At 36.9% G+C, this 15,647-nt stretch overlaps 1 protein-coding gene across 2 annotated transcripts in view; it reads left to right on the top strand.

The window, feature by feature from the left end:
- Positions 1 to 15,647, top strand: part of pof1b (POF1B actin binding protein) — a 38,681-nt gene that overhangs the window by 20,502 nt on the left and 2,532 nt on the right. For both annotated transcript variants that reach the window (XM_036588953.1, XM_036588952.1), the window contains exons 3-12: positions 303 to 511; positions 2,329 to 2,362; positions 2,796 to 2,876; positions 3,090 to 3,182; positions 7,440 to 7,553; positions 8,986 to 9,138; positions 10,391 to 10,510; positions 11,731 to 11,859; positions 13,989 to 14,059; positions 14,335 to 14,449. In XM_036588953.1, the coding sequence (XP_036444846.1) occupies positions 303 to 511; positions 2,329 to 2,362; positions 2,796 to 2,876; positions 3,090 to 3,182; positions 7,440 to 7,553; positions 8,986 to 9,138; positions 10,391 to 10,510; positions 11,731 to 11,859; positions 13,989 to 14,059; positions 14,335 to 14,449 (1,119 nt within the window). The remainder of the gene's footprint in view (positions 1 to 302; positions 512 to 2,328; positions 2,363 to 2,795; positions 2,877 to 3,089; positions 3,183 to 7,439; positions 7,554 to 8,985; positions 9,139 to 10,390; positions 10,511 to 11,730; positions 11,860 to 13,988; positions 14,060 to 14,334; positions 14,450 to 15,647) is intronic.

The raw sequence follows: 15,647 nt of genomic DNA, 5'->3' as shown, positions 1-15,647 counted from the left end.
GACATGTTTTTGTGGCTTCTGACGATGTATGGTATGGTTTTATCTTTTAAATTGGACAAAAGTGTGTCACGTACTTAACTATTTATATAAAAAAAATCTGCATAATTATATCATTACTATGCAAACAAAGTCATCAAGAGTGGTATATATATATGATACGGTGAAGATGTTTACTGTGAAGTTCTCAGTAAATTTGTGCTTCGGTGAAAGTCCATAGTGTATCTGATTCTGCATTCTAATGTCTGAATCCACAGTGTTCAAGCATTAAGCATTTCTTTCTGCTCTCTTTGTCTTACTGAAAGGTGGTGGAGTACACAGATGTCCGTACACAGTCTTTAAATGTGGATTTGAAGAATGAACTGAAGAGCGAAATAAAGACTGAGGTGGTGGAGGCTCAGCCATTGGCCAAGCTGGACACTCGCTTCTTCGGCGAGCTCCTTGCTGAAGTGTACCGCAAGAACTGCAACATCCACAGCTGCATTTCTGAACATGTGGCCAAAATCCGTGGACGGTACGAATACTTCAGAGTTTCTCTTTTTGCATGTCAGGCAAAGACTTCAGACAAGAGATAGGAGTGTAAAAATGCATACATTGTGAAGGTACCAGTTCAGCTTTCACCCTTTTTTTTTTTAATCTGAAAAACAGCCAAGTACTTTTATTTTAACGTAAAGATCCTAAAAAAGCTTGCTGTGTTGTTTTATTGTCTGTAATATTGTCTAAGTAAATATCTCATCCATTTACTTTGTGTATTCAGTGTATTTTAAAAACAATTTAAGAATTTTACCAAAATTACCAAACTTAATTGAATTCTAGTGAAATTTCAGATTGAATAGATTCCTCAAGAGCTGTGATCAAATTGAATCATTGTGGGGTTAGAGACACCCTTAATGGTAAATTGAAGCCATGAGAGGCTGTGCATTATAGTAATTTTATCACGGGTGAGGGTGTTATTAGGCAGAACATTAAGCAGAATGAAACCTCTTACCCATGATAAAATCACTCTAATGCATGACCTCAGGTGGTTTATTGGTTGTATTAAGTGGCAGACAGTATAAAATGTGATAAAACAAATAATTTTTCAATAAATAATTTAATAATATATAATGGACTGCTGCCCTGCGATGGACTGGCGACCTGTCCAGGGTGTATCCTGCCTTCCGCCCAATGACAGCTGGGATAGGCTCCAGCACCCCACCGTGACCCAGAAGGATAAGCGGTTTAGATGATGTATGTATGTATGTATAATGGACTGCTTCATCATTGTATACTGCAGTCATTTCATGAACTTTAAACCTTTTGTTGTATAATAATGAGCATATCATAATATACTACTGTTAATGCAACTAAATTAGTTTAAAGTAGTTTTCTTTGTCCAGAAATACCACCACAACGACAATGCCAATTTCCATTAGCACCTCTATGTGATTTCCAGTCTTAGCACAAAGCTAAAGTTGGTGTACATAGCTTTTCCCCATGCTGGGGCCGAGTTTCAAATGGCTTCCTCCTCCCTACGTAGTGCACTACATAGAAATAAAAACACTGGCTCCTGCACCCAAACATTGCATTATATGTCAAATAAATAGAGATTTGGGATTCAGCCATATGTGTTCAATTCTATACTGGACAAATTGTGCACTAATTGTGTACAAAATTTCATAACATGGTGCACTATTTAGGAATGCGTTTGGTGATATTTAAGGCAATCATGTAACATTTGTTCATTTACTTTTTTATATTGCAGTTTACAGTGAATCATTCAACTTAGTAAGTAATTTAATTCCAAGCCTGTGATATTCTTGGAGGAGTTGTTTAGCCTCTTATCTGTCCTTAGCCTGTTAGCTAACTGATCAGCCTCATTCTAGTTGAGAAAATAGGTTGTCAGACCCTCAGTTTAAACAGTACCGGATTCTTACTTCATCAGTTTAGTATTTATCTTTTTGCTTACTGTTGAAAATTCTAGGTTACCTGATAAAACCAGTCCCAGATGACAGAATCCCTGAGGTAATGCATAGTTGCTTGTCATTATCCCATAGATATTGTTATCTCTGTTAGCTAAGGAGATCTTATCTATAACCTGCAAGGACCGTACTGGGCATGAAGGTAATCTTTAAACATCAAAAGTTTCTCAAGAAACCGATTCACAAAACTGAAACCTCTCCCATTTCCCAAACCTGCTGTGAGTGACGATGCAGTCTGTGATTCATGAAGTAAATATGGGCTTCTTTTTTCGTTGTACTGGCTACCTCAGTGAGACTCCTGTCTTTTTATTGGTTCTGTTTCTGCTGTCAGTGTGCCACTACTCATGTTCTGTCTTGTTCTCTCCCTCAGAAAACACCTGCTGGACCCCACCATTGATTATAAGGTAGGGAGTGGCATCTTAGCAATAGTCAGGCTTAGCAACACCTCAGTTGTATGTGTTCGGAGTTTCTCAGTTCACAGTTCGATTAGTTATGACGTTGTGAGACAGTTGATTTACATAAGCAAAGAAGAATAAAATAACAATGCAGTTCAATACTTGGCAAAAGTCAGAGACTATTTAATTTTCAGTCAACAGGGTCATTAAGTTATTCACTTTTAAGGAGATATTTCTGAGGAGAAAGGAAATTGTCAAGAAAAGAAGAAAATTTGAAAATTAAACAAAGAAGCTGCTGGTAGTCTCTGAGTTTTGTACTGTCCTGTGCATGTGTACTTACAAATGAATGTATCTGTTGCTGAGAACTGAAAATATGTCAGAGAATGCATTTCTTAATAATAGGGCGTGTGCTTGTGTTTGTATGTGTCTGTATCTGGGATAGGTGGAGAAAGAAGAGATAGAGGCCCTCATTCCTAAAGGCTTGTCTGAACTGACCAAGCAACAAATCCGCTACCTCCTACAGGTGTGTATTTTGAATGTTTATGGGAGTGCAGTGGTGGAAACAGTCAACACTCCTTTTTAACCACACCCTTTCCTCAGTCAGCCCCACCTTTAGTCTTCTGAGTAATAATGATGGCACCTGTTTGGTCTTTGCTGCAACTACCATAACAAAACACAGTTTCTGCAGGTACTTAAATCATCATCTCTCTCTCTCTCTCGCCCTCTCTTTATCCAGACGCGCCTGACAGCTGATAAGACCATGCGCCTTCTTCTGACCACCTTCAGCAGCCTGAGAGAAGAGTTGGTGCACCTGCAGGAGGATCTGAGGGTGAGAGTGTCCTCTCTGTCAGTCTGCTGTCACCACTACTGAACCATCTAAGTAGAGCTATAGTAGAGCTTAAATAAATCCAGAGATTTTTGTCCAAATCTGAATACTGACTCGACCCAAAGCACACTGCTGAGTTTTGAACCTGAGCTCAAATGAACACAGACAAATTTCTGTCAGAGTTTGAACCTGGCCAGTACCAACTACAAACATAGTAAAACCCCACATTCTTAATCATAGCGCTTGTTGGGTTACTGTGTAATAATAATGGCAGCCATCTTGAGATTATTGATGAACAAAATTAAGCTTCAACTCCACTTTGACGAATGTATTCATCAGTCAGTCTTCAGACAACATCCCAAAAATTTTTAGTCCTGATGAACTTTGCATAATGTTTTTGCATGACACACTGCACTGAAATCTTGGCTTAATTCAGTTGCAGAATGTGGGACAAAAGTTACGCTCATGTACTAAAAACCATAGATACATAGATACAATACAGGTTTTCTGCTGATAGGCCTATGATGCAAGAAAATGACCACATTCTAATAGTCCTTTCAGAACTGTTTTTAAAAAAGAAACCAGAGTAAATGTTATTTTACAGGCCTGTCTCTATCCCTGCATTTATTCTGATTGCCCAGCCGGTTACACTTTATTAAAATTGTGAACAGTTAATGTTGTATAAAAACTTAAACTAGCTGCCTCACAATAAAATATTCATGAATAAAATGTAAAGCTAACAGCTGTTCCTGAATGAAAATCGACTGGTGGTAGGTTGTTCTTCAAGACTGGTGGTAATCGACTGGTGATAAGTCAGGCTTGTGAAGGTGAGATCGTGCGCTTTCATCTTCAGCATGGAGACCTTTGTCCGTCAGTTTCACATTAGCATGCTTAGATGCATGCACAAATTATGCAGAAGAGTAGTCAATAGTCATGGGTAATCTATATAGAGGATATTTTTGTTTTAAATGCATTGTGCGTAATAAATGTTGCTGTGTTCAAGACATATAAAGCCCTATTTGAGCTGAATTAGCTTTACCTGGGGAGGATTGAGTAGTTTGACTGATTACCAGTGAGATCTGTGATTTAATCCAGTACGAATCTGCTGTGTTCAAAGACTTAAGTCTTTTTTTTAAGTCTTTTTTTTTTCAAGTAATAATTACAGAGTGAATTACTTTCTATAATTTGTCAAACTCTGAGTTTATTCAGCAGTAGTAGTCCTGTTTGAATCAAGCTCACAGTAATGTAACAAATCCTGCTGATACACATACACACCTCTGTTTTTTGGCTTCCGGGAGAGGCTAACCACTAAAATGGAGCTCTTGGCACAGTTCCCTTATCCTCAAGTTCAAAACAGGACTAATGCAATGTAAAGAATTTTGATGATAGGCTAATTAGAAAGAGAATGAAAGTAATAATCTGAAAGTACGTCACAGTGAAGAACAGTTTCTGTCATGTTAGGTGGGATTTGTCAAGTTAAATGAGCCCACTCGACTAGCCTACTGCTGTTCTATCTACTATTAATAGAAAGTTTATTTTTGGTGTTTTGTTTGGTTGGATCTGTTTAATTGTAACCTTACTGCTGATGTGAACCTCTGCACTATGATGTTTTGGTCTGGGCGATTTGGGGTTATTTGGGGAAGTAACACGGATACTTTATCCTGTACGAATTGGCTAGTTGAATCACTTACGAATGGCATTATCAGACCTCCTCTGGTGAAACGAATCCAGCTCATTTCTCATTAAGTAAGTAACTAATATGAGTACAATAATTGAGCTATAATGTGTTACACTACTTTGTTACAGGAAAAAGTAATCACATTACTGTAATGTGTTACTTTGTTCCATGTTGGACCTTATACTGGACATTTTAAGGCAGGTTACTCAACTGATTGCTGGGCCAAGGCAACATAGCTAATATACACTGACTGGCAATTTCAGTATTCAGCATAAAAGTTTGTGTCCCACAGCAACATTAAATGAGGTGGAAATTAAAATGTTGGCCTAAGGTCAGATATTTCATTAAATAACAGTTGGCAGTTACTGTAGATCCTCTTGCCATAAACCAGAAGCTTTGACATCAGCACCCATAATGTATCGTGCTGAATACAAACACCCGCAGCTCTGGTATAATGTCTGGTATAATGTCAGCTTAATGATGACTTTGTGATGCATGTTTGATGTGTCTGTCTGCATGTAAACATGCTTACATACATAACCGAAAGCTTGGAATCACTTGCAGTATTAACATTTTTTTGTAATTTTATGTAAAATATAGATCTGTCAAACGCTTGAAATGACTTAAATTTGACCTGGTAACTTTTTTCAGTGCATTTTGTTGTAGCTATATAAGTGGACAAAATAAGCTTTATCAGAATTTATTTATGACTTTCAATAATTCAGTAACATTTTTTTCATCATGTAAATGCAGTTTCCAGTTTTTATCACCAGTGTACACTGAGAACAACAGTGGCTGCATGTTCCAGCTCCACTGTAATTGTAGCCTCTCACTTGCATACTGCTCTCATGTGTTATGTCTTGTTTGGAGGTGAACAGGAGCTTTCCACTTTGCTGTTGCTTAAGTTAATTTGCTGCTTGTTGGTTTATCCATAGTTCTCTCAAGTACTGTCCAGCATAGTCTGCCGAACTACTGACATTGCAGATATCCTTTGGTGATAAGCAAAATCACTGCTTTGCAGTAGCTGGAAATAACTTTCATCAGGAGAGCCATGAATCTAACAAATACTTGTGGATTTAAATATTTTACAAAATGTGTTTTTCAATATTAAATTTAATGTTTCAGGAATTCTGTGAACACTAAGTTATTAAATGATAAATAATATGCACATAACAATGCATTGTGAAATAAAAACTGTGACCGTGCGACTTCTATGTAATTATACCACCTAATGCAATGGCATTGTTGTGAACCAGAGTTTGCAAACAGTCAGCACCAATCAACTTACTCCAGCACTTCTTTTTCCTCCATGCTCTAGTGATGTTAGTACATTCTGCAACAACATGACTCATTTTCTTAAATTTGAATTTTGTCCAAAATAGTGACAATACCAAATGGTGAATCCAGTATCGTGAATTAAACTGTATCATGTGCTAAGGGTAGTGTTACATTACTAATAAATAATACTATAAGCTGTGTATAATATATAACTCAGTGCTCATTCTGGTCATGTATTTATTTTCTTTTATTTAGAGATTCCTAGTGTGTTATTGATTATCTAAAGCTGAAAAGTTGTGCAGGTCTAGCATATTCAAATCATTTTATATCACTTGTTTGCATCCAAATAGATTTATATTATTTATACAGCGATTCCAAAGTTTTGAATGGTAGTATAAACAGTTGTATGCAAAAGTGTAGGAATCCTTGGTCAAATGACCGGTTTTTGATTTTCTAAGTGAATAAGTTACAGAGAACTTCTACAGAGAACATGCTTCTGCACATTTTAATGCACAAGTACTGTTTATTTGCTGAATTAACAAATTAACATATTGGAAAACGCACAACTTTCCAAACTTTAAAACTTATCAAACTTTTGCATAAAATTTGTATGTGTGCGTGTGCATGTAAAACCTGCATGAAACCTCTCTGCATCTGATTTATGAAACTGTCATCTGACAGTGAAAAATCTATGATTTGAGCACAGTTAGTTAATCAGCTTCAGCAGTGTGGAAATGAGCTCCCAGACACCAGCCCCTTTTTTGCATATCGTCTGCAAATGACACACCCCGTTTACCCTCATATGCATATAATTACATCTGTCACACTCTGATTCATGCAGGTGTTGTGATAGAGAGCCAATAAAAGGAAAACAGTCAGCAGGCTCCAGTGCCAGTGATTGTTCATGTGCAAGCACAGCATCATGTGTTGTAGGACTGCTAATTCTACCATTGTTGAAAGCCTGGTCTTGAAGCATTTGTCTGTTTTTAAACTTACTACTCAACTATACTACTACTATTACTAATGAGCAAGTAAACCTCCAAATCTGCAACTTTCAGTTCATATTTGTAATTTATTTTGTTCACAGTACTCAAATTGAAATACTTATCAATTTATTACACAGATTCCTAAATGTGTAATTATCAACAATGTTATTTCCTCTTTAATTTTTGACATTATTTATGATGTTGATAGTGGTTTTCTTTATTTAATCGCAAGAAAATTGAGTAGAAAATGACCAATTTTATAACCAGATTTGACCATACGTCACATTGATGAATAAGGGCCAGTGTGCTTGTGTGCAGCGCCTGGAGAGTGAAAAAGAAGAGCTGGAGAGGGACCTGAGCTTTAAGGCTGAGCAGGCACAGCAGTATGACAGATTACTGGAAGCTGTACGTGAGAACAACCGACAACTACAGGTATGTGCATTCAGCAACGTGTGATATCTGACACTTTTAATTAAAAAAAGTTGTTAATTTTCAGTATCAGGAGAAAAACAGAAAACTTATGTTTAACAGAAAATTATACAGAAGCCTTAACAACTAAATATAATATAGTGTATGTATTTAGTGTGTCCACTCTGCCTCTATTACAGCTTCCGTTCTTTTCAGAAGACCTGCTTTCAGTTTTTCAAAGAAATCTGCAGGGATATTTTCTCACACCTCCAAAGTTCAGTCTTAGAAGTCGCATTTTCTGCTTCTCACAATCCAAGTAATCCCAAACACATTCAGTGATGTTGAGGTCTGGACTCTGGGGTGGTCACTCCATTGTTCTGAGAACACCAGCAGCTTCTTTGTTTGATTTGCAGATTTTCTCAGAACAATAGACTGATCACCCCAGAAAAAGCTTAGCTTTTTAACAGCTGCATCCTTTCAAACTCATAGCAGTGAGTTGTTGTCTTACTTTGGACCTTGGTTTGTCCCCTGTCTTTCAAAGATGAAAGCTCTAGGTATTGTTTCTGATGGTGACAGTGTTAGTGATTTACTACTAAGTCTTGCATGGTTCTTAGGAGTCCTCTTTTCTCTGTACATCTTATTTTTTGAGCTCCAGTTTTGGAAAGTCCTGCATTTGCCAGTTATGTTCCTTTGTCAGATATCTCATGCAGGTGGCTTATCTTACATCTAATCTCCTAAAAAGAAATATCTGCTGAAAACTTAAGTTAATGGGCATTTTAACTGGAAATGAAATAAATGAAGGGTGGTCTCTAACGTTTGTGTAGCACTGTAGATAGGAGGATAGCACTATGACATTTAGATGCTATTTATAAGCCGTCGTCCTTTGTACTTTACTAGTAGCCCTTTTAGAGTTGTTGATGATTTACTCCTAAACTAGTGTCTTTTTACAACTTTTGCAGTTTGCATGAATTCAGATATCTGCTGCATGGAAATTCTTCCTCAGTGCTCTAGTGCAGGGGTACCCAGTCCTGGTTGTGGAGATCTACCACCCTGGAGGGTTCAGATCCAACACACCTGGCTCTACTGTTCAGTTGCCCCTGAAAGCCTGTATCTGGATCAGGTGTGCTAGATTAGGGGTGGAGCTAAACTTTGCAGGGTGATGGATCTGCTCAAGTAGGTTTTTGAATGCTGGACCTTTAAGAGATTGTTCTGTCAAGATCTACCACACTGGAGGGTTGCAAAGAATTTCTGTACATCTATCACCGTTGTTCATGCAACACGTTGTACAAGGGGGTCAAGTATTGTAATACAGGAGAACCAACTTGAAATAGATCTACATTTCTGTACTGAGAATGTCCATTTAACCATGTTAAAATCCTTTTAATGTGTTAAGGTATGATGTACTTGCTCACACTCACAAACTAATACACTATTATCTCTTTGCTTACTTTATCAGAACTCGCTGAAAGAGACCAGCGCTACCCAGCGCACTCTGGAGACTCAGCTGATGAGCAGCCGCACCACAGACTCCAGTAAGGATTTCCGCCTTAAGGAGCTGGAGGGCAGCAAGAGGGCTCTGGAACAGGAGAACGAGCTGTTGCGCAAGAAGGTATGAACTCTGTTGTAGATTCCAGGGACTCTCGCAGTACAGCACACAGGAATATTAGTGTTAACTCACTTTCTGTGATGTGGTTACTTACTCAGAAACTTCAATATTAAGACTCCTTCACTGAACAATGACTTGAAAATAGAGCACTTTTTTATTTGAATTTTGATGAACTTCAGGAAAACAGGAAACTGGAGATTGCGTGGTGAAAACCCACAAAATTGTAGTCTGTCTTTACTGTCTGTCCCTTTGTGTGTGTGTCTTTGTGTATGTGATTGAGTGGGTCTCTCTGTGTGTGTGTTTTGTTTTTGTACATTTCCAAGACAAAAAAGTCCCGACTTTGAAGGGGAAAAAAAAACATTTTTTGTTACTGGGGTTAGGTTTAGGGTTAGATTTAGCGTTTGGCTTAGAAAAGTACACTACTGGACAAAAGAAATCATTGTTTTCAAAAATATAAAACCAATTTGTTGATAAGCTGTATAAATAAAAAGAACTTTCAGCTATTCAGTAGGGAGCTGTAAAAATGAAGAAATGTTAGATTTGTCCATAATAATGAACAGAGGTGTAGATGATTCCTTAATGACCGAAAACGTTTTTTTTTAAGAAATTACTAAAAATAAATAATCACATTATATTATATAATAATTTCTCAATGTTTCCCAAAAGACTTGAAATATTTAATAAAACATCCTGAAATAAAATGTGGTGTCCAGCTTATATTATTTCATAGTATTTCTAGAATGTATAAGTTGAAATTGAATAAAATAACAGCACTTATTAATATGGTGATTCCAAACCTTTGAACAGTTGTGTTAATAAACATTATTATTACATCTAGATACTTACATTAACAGTACTCAAAAACTCAAAAGTCACAACAATTTTAATTATTTTCATTTTACTTGTAAATAGAATAAATAGAAATGAATGTAAATACAGTAAAAAGTTTGTTCCCACCCTCTTAAGGATTTTGTTTTTAACTTCTTGAAGTATTTTTTTAACTACTTGAGTTTTTAAACATTTCCTCTTCTTATTATTATTACATATGTATTTACATATGTTCAATACATACGGGACATATTACGTATATGTACTTACATATCTTTGCTCTTATGTAAAACACTTGTATATTAATTTTTGTCATTTTTTAATTGTTATGCATAATTTGAAAAGTCCAGTTACAAATGTGTTTGTTTGTGTATGTGTGTGTGTGTGTGTGTGTGTGTGTGTGTGTGTGTGTGTGTGTGTGTCTCAGTTGGAAGGTCAGTTGAGTACTTCCACTCTGAATGCTAAGACACAGGAGCTGTCCAGACATTACGAGCAGATGCTGAGTGCTTTACGGGAGGAGAAGGACAAAGAACTGAAGAGCATGCGGGTGAGGCCTGCCAGGGGCTCTTGCTGCAGTTTAACTATTTGACTTTTATTTGTGCCTTTTAACATTGTTACCCACGTAAAACCTGGATTCATAGAAACAGTGTTTAAAGTGTGGAATATATACTGCTTGTTAAAAGTATTGGGACAGCTATCTTTTCAGAAAAAAATGTTTCTAATAAATGATCACATTTTCTTTGTCAGTTGGCAATAACATTTGTGGGGGGAGGGGTGCTGGTGGGGGTGTTTTGCCCAATTCTCTCCTCAGTTTATTCACCGGTTTTATTGGTTTAATTTATTCATTGATTTTATTGTATTTAAAAATTGGGATTCAAATCTCAGGCAGATAAATCAGTCAGAAATTGGGGGCAACTTTTGGTGCTGGATTATATTGAAATTCGCCACTCACCAAGGTACCCCCTCTAAAGCCCGCCCCCAAACTCCTCTAGTCCACGCTCTTTTAACACCTGTGGTACAGTCGAGAACGCAAGCAAAACAAGCTAGCTAGCGAAAGACTAATGGAACTCTTCTTTTGCAAGGGGTTATGTTGATTTTTACAAGGTTTTTCTGGGGGACTTTTCTGCTAACTTACTTTACATCCATGTCATAACAACAGTGTTGACAAGTGCACCATCTCCCCCCAGTTTTAAGCACTGCTTAGCATTGGTTTAGAAATTTCTCTCTCAGTTCGTTTCCACCCTCTTAAGACTACAATCCCACCCATATTTAGCCCACGAATGTCTCCAGATGAGATCACATCTGACCATACCAAGACTACTTAATTCAGTTTTTCCAGCCAGACTGTGTATGTAAATAAAGTGTGTGCAGCAGATATAGCTGCTTGATGTTTTTGAGGAATTATTGACAGAAATGTTCATGTGATACTCCTTACCTCAAAACAAACCTGGTTATTGTTTTAGTCATTATTATGTTTAGTCTTCAGTATAAGCCGTGGCAAACTGACAAAGAGAATGTGCACCTTTTTTTTAAACAGTGGCAGGTGTCCCCAAGATGGGCAGTGTGGTGTTTATCATGATGTTTGAAACAGAAACTTTTCATATAATTTTATATGCAGTGTACATAATTGTATAATGTTATTTACTGTTAAAGCTGAATATTTGCATTTTGTATAAAGGTGGATCATAGTTAATTCTACCTCTAGCAGCATTTGCTCCATCAGACCATCACAGTACATGTCTGTGCATGTGTGTATGTGTGAGACAGTCTCAGCTGGTGAAGATCCAGACGGAGTACACTACTGAGCGCTCCAGTGATAAGAGCCTGCAACTGAGGATTACAGAGCTGCTGACCACACTGGAGCAGCGCGAGTCTGTCATTAGACGCCAAGAGGAGGTCAGACCCATGCGCAAACACTCTCCCGAACATAGACACTTTACAGTATTGCAGCTGCCATAAAATAGGTAGTGATACCCGGATTATATGAGAGAATGTAACTGGCTTTTGCTTCATTTTTTTTAAGTGGTATGGGTTCATTTTGGCTGATCTAAATTTGCACTAAATTTGAATCCCAAGTCTGACATAGATCCAATTAGGGGTGGAAAATTTGACAGTGTTATTGTTATTGTGATAAATTATGTCACAATACACTTTCCTGAGCATATTGTGGATATTGACAGTACATTGATTATATCTATCATTACAAAGTAAGCATGATTAGTCTTGTTTAATTGTATTCAGTGCACTGCAGTTTGCAAAACATTGAATATAAATCATTGTAAGTTTATTATTATTATTATTATTATTATTATTATTATTATATATGTGGCACTACAGGTTCAATTTTGTCTGTTCCAACTTATTAAAACTCAGAAAAACTAAATATTGTGAAAAAAATGCCTTGAAGTATCCTGATGTAATATTTTTGCAGCATTTCCCGTGTCTAGATCTGATGCTGATAGTGTGGTATTGATACTGATGGTGTGCCAGAGGCGAGCTGGTTTGTTCCGGAGGAGCCGCATTTGGCTGTAGTCTTCTAGTATCTAAGTTAGTTATAGTAGCCTTTAAATCATAGAATAAGTGTTGTAGTACTTGAGTGCAGTCTTGTCCGTGTCTCATTCTCAATATCATTTGGACTCAGTCTTGTCTCAGTCTCTGGATAAGGTGGATTTAGAAATTGTTCTCAAGACCAGCCAAGTGTAGTGTCTCCATCTGAGGTAACTGGAAACTGGTAACGTTTTCCCCATTATTATTGAATATCAACAAAGCTTTGAAACAGAATAAAACAGTCCTTTCTCTACATGTTTAAATAAAACCTCACTGCCGGTTGAGGAGCTGATTGATCATTTCCATGATGGCTTAGCTGGGTATTATTTGTTTGTTGACGTTCTTTCGTTCCAAAACTGAAACATCCCAAGGGCACATGGAGCCTCACTCACCAACCGTTCTGAAGGAGAAATTTCTTGTTAAAACCCACTTGCACAGTTTTTATGAAGATTCTGACATTCAACCATGTTTTCTTATTTGGGATTTGTTCTTGGGTAATAACAGAATCTACACACACTCAAGAGCACAAAGTTGTGAACAATTCTGCAGTTTAAGAACTTGTCATGAATCTGACGCAGGCTTTTTCTTAGGACCTTTCTCAAGAACACATTTAAGAAAAAGCATAGGTAGATACTGGTGAAAGAGGCCCATTGTTATTATATATGTTTTCATTCAGTAATAAAAATTAATGTGTGTTTGGTTTATGTTCAGTTGACTTGATTCTGAGTATGTTTTAGAGAAGAAGAGACAAAGAATAACCTCACAAAAATTTCCTATATTATGACTATAAATACTATAGATACAATGTAATAATAAATTATACTATTTTCAGGCTATATATATATATATATATATATATATATATATATATATATATGTATGTGTATTTATATTAATGTCAGTTTTACAAATGTAAAATGTTTGATTACAGAACTCTGAGAGCTTTTTAAGGTCTCCTGCCTGACCTGGAAAAAAAAGCTTCGGAAACACTATACTGCTAGGTGTTCATTAAGGATCATACAATATATGTTCTACTGTTCATACATATCATTTATTGACTTGGCCTTTTGGTCCAATGTACAATTTTTGAATGTTTTTTAAAAACGGAAACAGAATTTATTTATTTATTTATTTGTTTTTTTCTGTCTTACAAAATATTACAAAAAGTATGCAGTCAAATCACATCTTCTCCTTTTTAGGTAGTTGTAGTAAGCCTGAGAAAGTAACTGTCTCAGCACAGGTCATGCTTAAAAAGCCAAGAAAAGTTTACTACTGTTACTGTGCCTGATGATACATTCTGTTTACGAGGCTTTCCAATCATTTTTATATGGGTTTAATGCAGCCCCCTGTTAATTTGGATAATATCGTTTTTTACAAGAAGCCAACAAGGTCGATGAGTTTGATTGACAGCCCTTATTCCCCTGAGTGTTTCTTCTCCTTAACACTTCTGACCTTTGACCCCTGGTATGTGTCCTCAGGAGATCAGACGGCTCCAGCAGGAGAGGAGCGACAGTTCCAAGAGTGTTACCAAAACTGTAATCACCAAAAGGTGAGTGAGTATTTGAGGATGGAAATAGGTGAGTGTGTGAGGGGGTATGTGTGCTTTAGAGAGAGAACATGACTGTATCTGAAACTGTTCTATACTGTTCTCGGTCTAAATTATTATTCATGTGTACGTAAAGTATATAGTTTGTGTATCCTTAATATAATGTAATTTAAAATTGGAATGAGTTTTGCTTTGAACTAGCCCACTCCTCTGATAGGAAGCTCTGTAGCCATGACTCAGTCAAAGAGCCACTTTGGCCTATCTTCTCACTGGTGCAGATATAGGAACCAGTACCCTATACTGGGCCTGCTGAGTGACGACTACCAGGCCACATCACCTGTGAAGGAGGCCAAGACCATCGTCATTGAGAGGACGGGAGAGATGATCAAACAGGTACCCTTAGACTGTGGCACTGGACTGAAAATTGTTTAATTTAAAAATTAAATTCATGACAAATCCAAATTGTTTAATCTTTTAAAAAATACAAAAAAATAAGTATTTAAGTATTAAGTATTTTCAAAAGTTGACATTTAGGGGTGAGAGTTTGGAAGAGCCACCTTCCAATAGAAAGTGTCCTATAAATGATTATTTTGTACATATTTAGCTTATTACTATCTCAGTTAATGCGCTGGGTTTACATAGATAGTAAGTTATATAAAGTATAAAATATGTTTGTTTCTATTGGGTGTGGGGGTGGGGTTAGGGTAATTTTCTATAAGGCCAAATCAAACATCCTCATTGGCCAAATTTGAGCAGCCCTGAACTAGTTCATAAACAAACTTAGTTGGATAATGTAGCAGTGGATAGCACTTCCATAACTCAGTGTAGATCCCTGTTAGCCACTTTTAGATAACAGTGTTTGTTTTTCAGTGGTAACAGAAAGTTTGGTGAGATAGTCATAAAGAGAGTTGCTTATCTCTTATGAGTAATTCTTAATCACGTAGCTGTCTTTTGTCTTATTGAACATTTTTGCATATAGCTTAAAGAAAGGGTGTAATTGTACAGGTATTTGAGTGGCTGCCACTGTAATTCTGGCATGAGGGGACAGTGCTGAATTCTATGTGTTTAAAACTGCTTATATGATTGAGCCACATAGCAGATCGTAAGAGAAAACTCTGTGATGTAATTGAAAGGCAGCTGGTAATTGTTGGCAATTTATGTGTGGCAACTTTGAGATTATATTTAAGCAACAGAGATAGAGCAGATTTTTATAATCTTTAAAAGTTCTAGCTCTAACAGCCTTTAGCAACCAGAAGCTTGTCTATATTAGACTCTTCTCAGTGCAGTCCTTTTGGAGATCGAGAAGGCTCACATTTTATTCTCCTCCAGCTCAGCCACATGATCAGAGATTGTAGAATGCAATGTGTTAAGAAATGAAAAGTAAAAAAATGTGGTCTAGCTGGGGGTCCCCGAGGTCTGTATTGAAATCTGGTTTAGTCAGGCCAAGTTAATCTATTTATGTGACAAACATGTTAGTTGTAAAACCTTCTAGTTGCCACGCAATCACAAATTCTTATAGCCCAGCACAGGTGTGCTTTGATGACCAAGCAGAGAATGCCGTGTCAGAGTATCAGCTAAAAACAAGCCCAGC

The sequence above is a fragment of the Colossoma macropomum genome, unplaced genomic scaffold (assembly GCF_904425465.1).
Source record: "Colossoma macropomum unplaced genomic scaffold, Colossoma_macropomum, whole genome shotgun sequence".
NCBI lineage: Eukaryota > Metazoa > Chordata > Actinopteri > Characiformes > Serrasalmidae > Colossoma > Colossoma macropomum.
This window is presented reverse-complemented; position numbering and strand designations above follow the sequence as displayed.